The 13,978-nt window shown below is 41.7% G+C and overlaps 1 protein-coding gene across 3 annotated transcripts in view; it reads right to left on the bottom strand.

Annotated features, from left to right (window-relative positions):
• Positions 1 to 3,104: 3,104 nt before the first annotated feature.
• DSTN (destrin, actin depolymerizing factor) overlaps positions 3,105 to 13,978 on the bottom strand; it is a 37,442-nt gene continuing 26,568 nt past the window's right edge. For all 3 annotated transcript variants that reach the window (XM_072736463.1, XM_026002377.2, XM_072736464.1), the window contains exons 2-4: positions 10,358 to 10,665; positions 6,741 to 6,817; positions 3,105 to 4,350 (exon numbers count right to left, since the gene is read on the bottom strand). In XM_072736463.1, the coding sequence (XP_072592564.1) occupies positions 4,241 to 4,350; positions 6,741 to 6,817; positions 10,358 to 10,665 (495 nt within the window). In that variant the 3' untranslated portion in view covers positions 3,105 to 4,240. The remainder of the gene's footprint in view (positions 4,351 to 6,740; positions 6,818 to 10,357; positions 10,666 to 13,978) is intronic.

Below are 13,978 nucleotides of genomic sequence, written 5' to 3'. Positions count from 1 at the left end.
CTTCCATGTGCTCCAAGCATGAGGAACATGGACTCCGTGTGGAAGGACTGGCCTTAGTGGGGGTGGAGGGGGTCACAACGCCTTCTCCCATCAAGGCCAGTGGTACGGGGCTCTGGTCAGGGTGTACCAGACACCTGCATCAGAAGCGTCACCGCAGCCCTGTGAGCTGACATTTCTAGTCCGCTCCTCTCCCCCTGCCACGGTGACCACAGAATTGAGAACTGAAGGCACAGGAAGAAGGGTGCCTTGGGGCAAGAAAGGCAGGGGAGAGGCCTGGGGGTACCGAGCTGCTGCCTTTGGGTGCTACACGGTGACAGCTGCTCCCCAGGTCCTGGCTCCAGCCCCATTCCCCGGACTACATGGCAGAGACCAGCTGGGGTATACCTGTCAGGAGGTAAAGGCCAGCACGACGCAGGCTGTGGGACCTCAGGAGGCTGACGTGGGGCTCCAGAAATGCCACCTTGGAGATGACCTGCAGCTCAAGCTCTTAAGAGCCCATCATCCGTCTGCCCCACCTGCCCCAGCAGGTGCCACACAGCCTCAAGGCTCGGCAGAGGGAACCCAAGTCTGCTAAGCAGCTTCCCTTGCTGCCGTTCCTGGGAAGGTTCCATGGTCAGGCTGGGGAAGACAGAGCCCTCAGAAGGTGCTAGAACAGGGGGTCGATAGGCCCCTCTGGTGTTCCTCAACGTGGCACAGATGCCTGGCTCATTGGCCTGGCCATTCCTGCAGTCCCTTGCTTTGAAGTTCAGCGTGGAAGCAAGAATCGCTCCGGCTGGGCTAGAATACTTGTCAACGGACAGGCCCCGGTCTCCCCTAGGCCTGGCTTTACAGAGGCCCCTGCCCCCAACACCCCCCAACAGTGCAGCTGGGAGAATTCTGAGAACATCTAGTCTCTACCCTGCCCTTCAGAGGCTCCTGGACTTGACCCGAAGCTCCAGGGTCACGCAGCCCATGAATAGCATCTCCAGACCTGGTAACCCCATCACGCCAGCAGCAGCTATTTTGACAGCTTCACTGGTCATCTGCATGATACTCAGTAAAATGTACAAACACCAGGATGCCTGGCCTGTAGGCAGCAAAAACACAAGAGTTTAGAAACCACTAGACACCCTCCATAAATGCCTTCTCTCTGAGATTCACTCACAGGATTAGAAGCCCAAAAGAACGGTTTCCTCTCCTGCCCCAGTTCCAGCCTCATCCTTGGCATTGAACAAGACCTAACCTTAGAATTCCAGATGTTAGAAACAAAGAACCCTGGAGTATAATGGGAATAGCTAAGGGCCGCAACAAGAGAGACCCAAGCTGTGGTCCCAGTCCCGCCGCTTACAAGTTGTGTGACCTTAGGCAACTTCCTTCTCTGTACTGCCCGCCAAGGGCAATGGCTACAGGCTTGTAAATCTCCCAGGCGGGCCCCCGGACAGACGGCCAGCCACACACAGCCCATTAACTGGAATTTCACCCTCTCACAGCCACAATGCAAGGGTGGGTGATCTTTGAGCAACCAAGAGGTTAGGGGTACGAGTGCCCCCACCCTGCACAGTGAAAAGTCTGTTACTTTTGACTCTCCCATAAACGAATAGGCTACTAGTGACCTGAAGCCTCACCAGTAACAAACAGATCAATGCATCTTTGTGTTATGTGTATTATACACGGTTTTCTTAAAATACAGCTAAAGAAAATGTTAAAATCATGAGGGAAATACATATCTAGTCCTGCACTATTAAAAAAAAAGTCCACATATTATAAATGGACCCACACAGTTTAACCCTGTGTGGATCCCAGGGATCAACTATCATGACCCTTCTTGGAGCTGCAGCCCCACTGGAACTTGGTCTGGAGACTATAAACTATATTTCTGAAATGCCCAAATCATGAGAAAGTGATGTGTCCCTAGGCATATCCAGTCTGACACTCCAAACGGCAAAAAACCAGCCAAGACACAGAGACTGCACTTCCTATGTGTGTACCAGCCAGCACTCTGGGCAGTTCTGAAAAAAAAAAAAAAGGAAACCACTCGACTGAGCCTAATTCTATTATCTGAGTCACTGTGCTGTTTTCTCGGGAATTAATATTACCTGAAATAACAAACTTCATGGTCAAGCTCTGAATTTGTTAGCAGTGGCTTTATTTGCTTCTTTCCCAGGGCAAGAGTATCAGTAGACAAACCTTCACTCAGCCTTCCGCAGACATGCTTTTTTGTACTGTGTCTGCACTTGTAAAACTGTAAACATGTTTGCTGAAAGAGTATAACCTGCAGTTTTATTCGTCACCAGTGTTAGCTGAGGCTCTGATTTTGCATCAGGATTACCTGGCATCCTTGTTAGCAGGATTCTTAGGCCCCAACCTCAGGAATCCAGTAAGACTGTCTCAAAAGTTCCCCTAGGTAGAGATACAAGTAACTATTAGCATCTTCCCAGTTTCTGGTGTAAGAGCAGAGTGGTGGGAGATGTTTAGATTCTCTTACACCATTGTACCCTGTTTGAAATCCTCCCCATAGCATGCATCCTTCTCCCACCTCCCACTTCTCATCATCCCCAGCACGCCCCTCCACACACATGCAAATGCACACACACCAGCAGGGAGTGGTGGTTATACAAGTAGTGCCACATGTCACAGAAGATGACTTCCTCCTTCTAGAACTCCTTGACCAAATACATGGCTCTATCTACATGGCTGATTCTTGAGTAAGGCAGCCTCGGCCTGCAACACTTCTTGGGAGGCCTCTTAATATACACTGTTGCTGAAAGCACTGCTTTGCAGTAGAGAAAATCAAAAATTCAGGATGAAAGAATGACAGCAGCCTATCAGTAAGCCAACAGCCAACACTGTCTTCTAGACAATTTTAAGAGAAGTATTTTGATAAAGTATAACTTTTCTGCCTCCCAAATAAATCAGGAGATAAAAGCCTGGAATGTGGATACAAATTTGGAGCAAGGAAAAGATTCCCAACCTTTTTATACCAACTTCCTCATTCAAAAAGAGGAAGAAGGAACTGTGACCTTAACTCTAATCGTCTGAAATACCCAAACCTCCAGACCTCATCTCATTTATGGAAGGCAAAGTCCTTCCATCCCCAATTCCCATGTGAATAATTACACAAGAGGTAAGTTAAAAATGCTTCCTTTATTACATAAAGCCAATACTGCTACTTCTAAGTTCAACTGCGTGCCTCTCTATATCGTTCAAAGTGTCATGCCTGTGATGTTAAAGACAATCACTTCCAAGTGTCATCAGGTAGTGGCTTCCTGTGGGTGTCATCCACAATCCCTGCTCCCTGTTCCACAGACATTCAACAACCTGTTCTAGGGAATGAGCAAGTTCTCCCAGGCCCCGGTGTAGACATAGACTCAAGGTTCTTCCACACTTTCCTGTGCCAGAAGCACATGACTCTGAAGGAGACAGTCAGAGATGCTGCAGGTGAGGTGCCCCAGCTGGTCACTAAGCCATTTTATCATCTTCATTAACGAAGTGTTGTGATCACAGTGGAGCCCTAATCTGCATTATAATAACAAAGGTATTGCACATTCTCCTGAGGACACACCATGATTTTATGTCCAAGATGCAAGGTCACTCTCCAAACAGTCTCCCAGCTACCAAGTGGAGTGCTCACTGCAGGTGCAGGGAGCTGCTTCCTGTACTCCAACTGCGTGCTCAAAATAGTGCTTTGCAAGATCAGCGCTGGTTAGAAGTGTGCACAGCTCTGAGACAGTCTCCATCACACATATGCTAGAATTAAAAGACTGCCTGACTTAGTCTTACTGTAGTTAGTATATTAGTGCTGTTACACGTGGTAAGGAGATTTGTTTTCCATTATGCAGTTTAGCTCAAGAGAGAATAAAGAATCTGGGCCAAAATATAACCAGAGTATGACCAATTCTCTAAGCAAAAGAAACAAAGTAACTGCTGAGGTTACAAAGATGCAATAATTCTCTTCATATGGCCCTTGTACTGTTTGGTGAACTGCACTATTAAAAATCATGAGTTTAACAAAAACCTTTACAAGCAACTCATCAAAACAGGTATTTGGCCAATAAGAATTTAATTTCACACCAGTAACACTTTATATTTTAGATTTATTTAGGGCCATCTGCACATGTTTTAGAATATTTAGTTTACTTTAACAGATGACAAGACAGCTCCCCCTCAGTGAGACCCTGGCCTAAACATAGTTGCTTTACTTATATAGCAAGAGGATAACATTACACATGGAAGCTTTCGATTTGTGGCACTGAATGATGGTCTACACAGGGCATCCTTCAAAAGCTACAATTAAGGATCCACCTAGTTTTTCAGCAATACAAGCCCGATTGAGGTCTTCTGGCCCATTTGCTTGACATTCGTGTTTTATGCCTAGGGAGGAAAAACAACAATTCTGTTTAAGAATTATAGCAGTAATGCAACCTATTTCTCTATGACAGGAAACTATTTTAAAACACCAGTTCTAATATGGATTGAACAGCTGAGGAACATACTACACAGTAAGGAGAATAAATAATCTGTAACTACATGCATCAAAATGAATGACTAACAGAACACTGACTAAAAGAAGCCAAACTTCATAAAAGCATAGTCTGAATGATTCTATTTGTATAACAGAAAAGCAGCCAAAGCTATTTTATGCTGCTAGAAGCCAGGGTGCTGGTTCCCCTGTGGAAGGACCAAGAGAAGATAGAGGGGCAGGAGAAGAGACTTCTGGAGTACTGGTTGTTAAATCAAGAAACCACAATTTTGTTCAGTTTGTGAACACTGACTTCTACAAAAAATTTATGATGCACACATTTCTAATCCTTGCTTCATTTTTTTTTTTAAGATTTATTTATTTATTTATTAAAGACATAGAGAGAGAGAGAGAGAGGCAGAGACACAGGAGGAGGGAGAAGCAGGCTCCATGCTCGGAGCCCGACGTGGGACTCGATCCCGGGACTCCAGAATCGCGCCCTGGGCCAAAGGCAGGCTCTAAACTGCTGAGCCACCCAGGGATTCCCCTATTCCTTGGTTCATTAAAAAGTTAAAAAACTAAGTCTAGTCATTTTCTTGGTTTTTAAAATAGAAGTAAAAAATGTAAAATTCAATGTTTTGATTGAACAGTTGATTTTAGTCAATGTATTGAAGAATAAGAGTATTTACAACTGGCATCTCCTTTGCTCTAGAAAAGCTAGCTCTCCAGTGGTATTATACTACATATTTAAGAAATCTATCACAATGAAAATGATGTAAAATGTGTTCCTGATGGTTTTCTCAGAAAAATTACATTACCTCACTGCAGAATGAGCTCATTTAGGGAATGACATACACTAGCTTCTCTGTAAACAGCTGCTATTTTTTAAACAGCTGCAATGTTTCTGATCCTCCATAATTTTAAGACCATTTCTTAAGCCGCAGAAAGTACAGCACATCAGTTTTTGGACCACAGTTTTTGGACTGGAGAAAGCTAGTGACAGTTTCTCTAGGGGAAAAAAAGCAGCAAGGTGACCCTCTTTTATGTCATCAGGTCAAGTTTACATAGCAATTCCCTTTCCTTTACTGAAAGGCAACACAGAAGGATGGTGAGGGATCCACCGCCAACCTTTCTCATTTGCGCTGTGGCATGCTGGGGAGTCCTGTTAAGACATCAGTTAACCAACTGGTGAACACACTTCTGGCGGGGGATTGGGAGGGGGCGCTGCCCAGCGTCAACCCAAATGCATGTAGATTCTGACAGGCCTCATCTTAGAAGCAGGCTTGAAGGAAAGAAGTGAGAATTTTTGTTTTCCTAAAGTAAAACAAGCAAGAGCAAACCTGTTCTACTACAGGAATATAAAAACCAGCCGCAGTAAAAAACAAAAACTACACTGGGCCAAGCCCTCTGATCCTGGCTTGCTCAGTAGCTGGTTTGGAGCAAGCCATGGCAAGGAAAGTGGTGGGGCAACCTCTTAAACTGAGTTCACACAATCCAGATGAAGCCTCCCATTCTATAGAGGAGAGAATCAGGGCCCAAGGAGGTTAAGCGCTTTGGGCCAGGGCCACACAGCAGTTAGGTGACAAGCTTAGCCCTTAGTGCAGGCCTTGGGGCATTTGCCTCATGCTCTTCCCATCATACCAACACTTCCTCCTGGGTGGAGGCAGTAAGTGTATGGTCAGGCCATCTCAACAGGATCCCAATCACCCCATGGCAAGTCAAAGGTAAGTGGCCAATTCAAGGGGTGAGGGTATGAGTCAGTTACCTAAAATCACACCATTCCAAAGTAAAGCTAGAGATAAAGAGTATCCTTTCCCATTTATGAATGTTTCCTTTTTGCAACTTTGTTTTGTCAACACATTCACAGGCAATAATAAATTCATTATGTAGTATGGCCAATGTAAACCAATTAATCTCCATATGCTATGTGAGAAACTCGGCAGCATACCAAACTAATTTAAAACCAGCCTAAACAAGTGATACAGTGATATGCATGCAATTGTCTAGAGAATAAGGATTTTTTTTTTTTTTTTTTTTTTTTTTGTCTCCACCCCTCTACACACACAGCCCAGAGAATAAGGTTTTTAGACAGGTAGTTCAGTTCCAGGGTGACCAGCACAAGGCAGAAGACATGCTAAAAGCTAGGTTCAACCTTCCAGGTTTTCCTCAAAACAGGCAGCACTTGCCTTCTTTGTTACCAAGGCTCTTCAAAGGAAATAAGGTGCTTCTTAGAAAAGATGTAGCCCCCCATTCCAGGGGTTCTCCACACCTCTAAATATTTGGAAGTAAATCTAATCCATACCTTGAAATTTCTTTTTGATTGCATCCTTGGAGCTTGCATAGATCATTTTACTTTTCAGAGGAGCTAGTTCTGGTGCCCTGAATAAAGATATGCCAAAAATGAAAAAAAAGATTTAGAAGAAGTACAATTACACTGTTAAACATTTGCATCCATGGTGGGGGAGAGTCCTCAGAATCTCCTGAGAGTTTTTATTTATTTATTTGAGAGGGAGAGAGAGAGGGAGAGCACGAGCAAGCATGAGTGGGGGGAGGAACAGAGGGAGAGGAAGAAGCAGACTCCTTGCTGAGCAGTGAGCCTGATGTGGATGGGGCTCAATCTCCAGACTCCAGGATCATGACCTGAGCTAAGACAGATGCTTAATCAACTGAAACACTCAGGTACCCCTCCTGACAGTGTTTTTCTAACTACATAATTTTTCTATTTCTCCACCTCCTTGGAGACTTTCAAGGACAAGCAAACACAGAATGGCTCAGGTTGACTAAGGGGGAAAAAATTAGAGAACCACCAACTGAAGATCAGATTAACAGGGCCATAATAAAACAACACTGGACAATTGACTGTATTACTCAATTTGTTTTCTTTAAATTTACCCATTTTTATCAACAAAAGCTTGTGTTCAGATTAATAACAATCATCTTGTTTTTAAAATGCTTTTTGTTTAGAAAAAAGTTTCAGAAAGTACAGAGTAATCTGTAAATCAAGTATCTGCCACCCTGAATTAAGTAATGCTAGCAATTTTAGCATTTGAGCTTCAGATTATTTATAATATATTCTTTTTTAGAAAACAAAGTAGAAGTCCCCTTCTTAATCCTCACCATTTATGTCTATTCCAATAGACAAACAGCAAATTCTGACCACATGAGTACTTGCTTTCCATCTTAGTCTAATATAACAGAACATGTCACAAGGATGCTTTATAAGCTCAAGCCATTCAGCAATTATGCCTTGCCAATATTACTATTATCTTGTATCTATACAAATTGTAGTGTCTCCCTCCTCCTGAATGAATACTGGAAGCACTGAAAGCTCCTCATCACTTTCTTCACCAGCAATATTGAAAAACAACCGACATATTAACAATGGTCAGAAAAATCTCATCCTATTCAAACTGCTGGTCCATGAATGGATCATTTCCCACTACGCCACCAAACCCCAGGCCTGCCTCTGCTCCATACTATTTTGATACACTCCTACATGGAGTGTAGTTAAATACTTTTAAACACCTAAAGCTTGCATTATCTGCCATATTTCTAGACCATTCCACAGTTATTAGCACCAATGGCTAGTGTGGACCTCATCTAGTCTACTCCACCCACAGAGGGCAGTTCTATTCCTAGGAACCAGGAACAGCAACCTCCATGTCTCTCAGATGCTTATTTGTCCCAACCTGAAGTTCCAAAGAGGGAGGCAGAGCCATAACCACCACCTGAGGTCTAGAAATTGCTTGAGCTGCAAAGTTAAGTGGGTACTTTCTTTACACAAAATAGGTCAGGGACAGGAAAAAGCGTTAGCTGTTCTGATTTTAATCTAACCAAATTTTAAAAGCACCTTAAGTAAGAGCCATTCCCAGAGTCCTAGACAGAGCCTGTTATGGGAAACTCCTATAAGATTTCACATTTTCTTAAAGCAACAATGCAAAACAAAACACCGCATTAACACTGAATTTCCTTTTCTTCTTTCTACTACTATTTTCCAAATATTCTTTAATAATGATGTATTATTTTCACAGTGTGTGGGGAGGGGAGTATAAAAAACAGAAAAATAGTGCAAATGAAGTAAACAATCACCAATTTAAAAGCCTAAACCTTTAGCTGCTATATCTACCACTCAGCTGTAAATCTCAGAAGGGCAGGCGCTTCATTTGTTACAGCTGTTATCCCAGGCTTTAACACAATACCTGGAATGTGGTAGAAATAAAGGTTCAAATCAGGAATGTGCTCTTCTGAAGTCTCATTAGCTACTAACCTTATGTATGTATATAAGTTCGTGGCTCTCAGGCTTGCAGAACAGTGAACTGCCCCCAAACAAGCACCCTGACCCCACATTTATATCCCACACAGCATCTTGGTTTAATCAAATTTAATAAAGGCTTGCTGAAATGTAACTGAGGTATGAGCTACAGTTACCTTCCTTTAAACAAAAATTCTTTTGACCTTTTTTTTTTTCTCTTTTGACCTTTAAAGGGGCCCTTCTTGCTCGTCTACACCTGAGATGGCTTTTTTTTTTTTTTAATGTTTTTAAAGATTGTATTTATTCATTCATGACAGACAGAGAGAGAGGGGCAGAGACACAGGCAGAGAGAGAAGCAGGCTCCATGCAGGGAGCCCGATGTGGGACTTGATCCCGGGACTCCAGGATCACGGCCTGGGACCAAGGCAGGCGCTAAACCACTGAGCCACCCAGGAATCTCCACCTATGTAAGAATTTATCAAGGAAAGTAGTATACTACAACTAAATAAGACATACATGTGTGACTTTTGACTCAAGCTTAATCTCAAACTTAGTTGAAAAGAATAACGAAGTTAAGCAGCCTTTTCAAAAAATGCCATGTAAATCACCTTGTAACACTTTTTCACTATTTAGAACAATGCTGTCCAAAAGGGCTTTCTGCAGTGATGGAAATAACCTGTCTGTGCTACCCAATAAAGTGGTCACTAGTCACATGTGGCTCCTGAGCATCTGAAATGTGGCAATTCAACTAAGAAAATGAATCTTAAAACGTATTTAATTATTTTAAATAGCCATAGTGGCTAGTGGTTATCCTACTGTCCTAATTATAGTTGCAATGATAGTGCCAACTTCCAAAGTAGCAAACCACAGGGGTGCCTGTGTGCCTCAGTTGGTTAAGCCTGCAATTCTTGGTTTTGGCTCAGGTCATGATCTCAGGGTCCTGAGACTGAGTCCCTATGCTCAGCAGGGAGTCTGCTTGAGATTCTCTCCCACTCTACCTCTGCCTTACCCCCCATTCACTCTCTCTCAAATACTTTTTTTTACAAAGATTTTATTTATTTCAGAGAGAGAGGAAGAGAGCAAGGATAAGCAAGGGGAGGGGTAGAGGAGCCAGATGCTTGATCCCAGGACCCTGGGTTCATGACCTGAGCCAAAGGCTGACGCTTAACCGACTGAGCCACCCATGCACCCAATAAGTAAATTATTAAAGAAAAAAAAAAAAAAAAGCAAACCACAGAGGAACAAGTAAAGGATGGGTTTCTTAAAAAGTGAAAGGCTGGTTCCTGCCAAGGCTTATTGGAGAAGGATTTTGGTGGGGTAAACTTTCTTCTCAGGATCCTAGAAGAATTTTTAGAGAAATTTTAGCTTGTAAGAAGTGAGTTCAGAGAATGCATAAAAACTAGCTCCCAGCCCTACCCCCAAGAAAAAAAATCAACTACTAAAAGTCATGTTCTTTCAAGTACACAAAGAATAGTTAAAATTTAGTTTGGTCCTACAAACATTAATCCAGCTAAGACATTATGGAACCTTGTAAATAAAAATTAAATGACAACGACTGCAGACAACTTAGCTGAAAATCCTTTTGACTCTAGGAACTGGTTCTCCAAGTGCTAACAATAAGATTAACTCTGAGTTATACAGAGGCTCAATGTTTCTCTAATGCTTACCACAAAAAAAACATCAATTCCTCTTTTCTGGATTCCTTGGTTTCAAAGCTTGCATCATACAAAGCATAGCGACAATCTTTTTCAGGAAGCATTCCCACAAAATGCTTGAAAGGATCAGTTATGGTTACACCAACATCTCCAACCAAGATCTCTTTCCCTTCTTCTACAATGATGCACTTTTTGTCTGCACTGAGACAAAAAATGACGGCCTTCTTTCTTTTCTTGATTTCTTCTGGTGTGGAGCACTTCCGAACTTTCATGTCATAAAAAATGCGACATACTTCATCTGCAACTTGCACTCCTGAGGCCTATAAGGAGGAAAAAAAGTCAGAAGGAGGGTTATCGCTTTTATCATACCAAATATAAAAACACTATGTAACTTTTTTTATAGATTGACATACACTTCAATTTTTAAGGTATACTCATTAACAGAAAAACAAAATCTAAGCTGCAATTGCTAGTTTCAGTCACTAAACTTTTAAAAGATTACATATATAAAGTATTCATCACTATTGTGCAGGACTACGGGATGACTGAGCTAATAAAGCAGACCCTCCACCCTAAATTAGCCTAGAAAAAGGTGCTTCTTCCTAAGGTGCTAGATTCTTCCCTCTTAAAGAGATTGCTCAGAACCCTGGCTGGGAGTAGTCACCTCCCCAGTTTGGATATTACTAATACCCAAAAATCAATGCACAGCACATGGATAGAGTGGCTGTGTTGGGAAAATTCCATCCCACCATTGTATCTTTCTCTAATGAATTAAAAGGCCTTTGTTCTATGCATATTTCGAAATTATGTGATTAATATTTAGTAACATATTAATCCTATGCCTTTAAAATTTCACTTATAAAATCTCCAAGTTTTAAATTAAGATCACCAGATCTTAATTGTTTTAACCACAAAAAAGACACGATAATTATGTGACATGACGGAGGCATTACGGTAATTAGCATACTGCAGTACAGAAATGCAACAACGCAATCAACACCTTGTACATCTTCAGCTTACACAACGTTAGTCTATGGTATCTCAGTTTTAAAAAGGATAAGAAAATGCTTACTGCCATAAAAAGAAGAGTTTAATTTATGATCGTACTGATCAGAAAAACTACCCTTTTACCAGGTTACACTCATTATTCTAAAATGTGACCCTGACAGCAAAAGGTCTCAATTGAGTTTTTAATCTTTATCTTCTTTAAGGAGTGTTCTTTTTGCATTAACTTTACTTAAGCCATAATTTTCGATGTTTCATCAACTATGGTGGTTTGCATGTTAGCTTTTCTAAAGCAAGAACTATAAATGAAAGGACAGGGGCACCTGGATGGCTTAGTCAGTTAAGTATCCAACTCTTGGTTTCAACTCAGGGTTATGAGATCAAATTCTGTGTCATGCTCCACACTCAGTGAGGAGCCTGCTAGAGATTCTCTCTCCTCCTCCCACTGCCCCTCTCCACTGCTCTTTCTCTCTAAAATAATTATCTTAAAAAAAAAAAAGAGAGGACAGCCCACATATGAGAAAACATTTGCAAATCATATTAGCAGTAAGAACTCGTATCCAGAATAAAGACTCCAAATAACTCAAAAATAAAAAAGATGACCCAAATTAAAAATGCATAAAGATCAGAATAGATCAGAATAGACATTTCCTCCAAAAAGATATAAAAATGGTCAGTAAGCACTTGGAAAAAGTGGTCAACATCATTAGCCATTAGGGAACTACGTATCAAAACCACAAAGATCAAGGATCAAAACCACTATTTTACACCCACTAGGATGACTATAATTGCCGAGAGAGCAGTAACAAATGTTGGTGAGGCTGTTGAGACACTGGACCCTTCCACGTTGCAGACAGAACTGTGAAACAGTGCAGCTGCTTCAGGAAACAGTTTGGCAGCTTCTCAAAAAGCTAAACGTAGAGTTCATACCTATCAATACCACTCCTAGGTATACACACAAGAGAAATGAAAACATATGTCCATATAAAAGCTTGTATTCAAATGCTCAGAGCAGCATGATTCGTAATAGCTAAAAAGTGGAAGAAAGAATATTTATCAACTGAATGGATAAACAGAATGTGGTACTATCCACATATGGAATATTATTCAGCCATTAAAAAGTAATATTATATGTTATAACATGGATAAACCTTGAAAAACATTATGCTAAGTGAAAAAAAGCAAGATACAAAAGGCCACATATTGCATGATTCCATTTCTATGAAATGTTCAAAATAGGCAAATCCATGGGCAGGAAGTAGATCAATGGTTTCTAGGAGCTTAAGGGAAAAAAAGAGTGGGACTGACCACTAATCGGCATCGGGTTTCTCTGTGGTGTGATGAATGCTCTGGGATTTGACAGTGGTGACGGATGTACGACTCCGGAAATACTGGAAACCACTGAATCATACTTTATGATATGTGAATAATATAGCTTACTTACTAAAGCCGTTACTTAAAAACACACGTAAGAATTCTGGGGGTTGGGGCACCTGAGTGACTCAGTGGCTGAGCATCTGCCTTTGGCTCAAATCATGATCCTGGGGTCCTGGAATGCAGTCCCACACTGGGCTCCCCTTAAAGGAGCCTGCCTCTCTCTCTGCCTCTGTCTCTCATGAATAAAATCTTTAAAAAAAGAAAAAAAAGAATTCTGGGGGTTAAAATGCACTGAGATCCTAGCATTTACTTAATATTCAGGTAATTGGGCCATTTAATCATTTCATTTATTAAAAGAACTGTAATAAACTTCATTTCTATCTAATCTAATCCACATTTAATCATACTCTACTTCAATCCTATCTAATTAATCCATACTTTGTTCATAGACATTCATGAGGTAGTAAATGTATAAAATGAAGTCCCACATTGGGCTCCCTATATGGAGCCTGCTTCTCCCTCTGCCTGTGTCTCTGCCCCTCTCTGTCTCTCATAAATAAAATCTTTAAAAACAAAAAAAAAAGAATATACAAATATTCCTCAATTTTCAAAAGTTCAAGTTATACCAATTTGCTTTTACAAAAGACCTGCATTAGTACCTGTTTTCACAGACCAATAGAAATCTAACGATATTCCTGTTTACAAAAAAAATACAAAAAGCCAATATAGCATTCAGCATTGGTATGGAGGCAGTGCAGTGTGGACCCCAAGCAGTGAGAGTGGTGGCGCCACCAACCTCCCTCCCCAGATCTACAACTCAGCATCTCCACATCAAGCCACCACAGCTTTAAACTCTTGTCTATGAGCATCTGTGATATATCTCAATTTATTTTGTTCAGCAGTAACCAAGATGTGTCCTAAGGTATCAAAAGAGCCCAAGAAAGGTTATGTTTGGGTCTGGAAATGCTCAGAATTTTTTCCATATAAATTAATGGTAATCACTACACCATTCTAGCTTATGAAAGGTTTCACAGGCTTGCTCTACTTTTGGATAGTGGTAGAAACCTATACCTTTTTCCTCTAAAATAAGAAAAGGGAGGGTAAGGGAGGAGATCCCAGAGTGGCTCAACGGTTTAGCGCCTGCCTTTGGCCCAGGGCGTGGTCCTGGAGTCCCAGGATCCTGTCCCACATCGGGCTCCCTGAATGGAGCCTGCTTCTCCCTCTGCCGGTGTCTCTGCCTCTCTCTCTCTC

Source organism: Vulpes vulpes, chromosome 14 (genome assembly GCF_048418805.1).
Source record: "Vulpes vulpes isolate BD-2025 chromosome 14, VulVul3, whole genome shotgun sequence".
NCBI lineage: Eukaryota > Metazoa > Chordata > Mammalia > Carnivora > Canidae > Vulpes > Vulpes vulpes.
The sequence above is the reverse complement of the archived record's forward strand: the minus strand, read 5'-3'. Positions and strand labels throughout refer to the sequence as shown.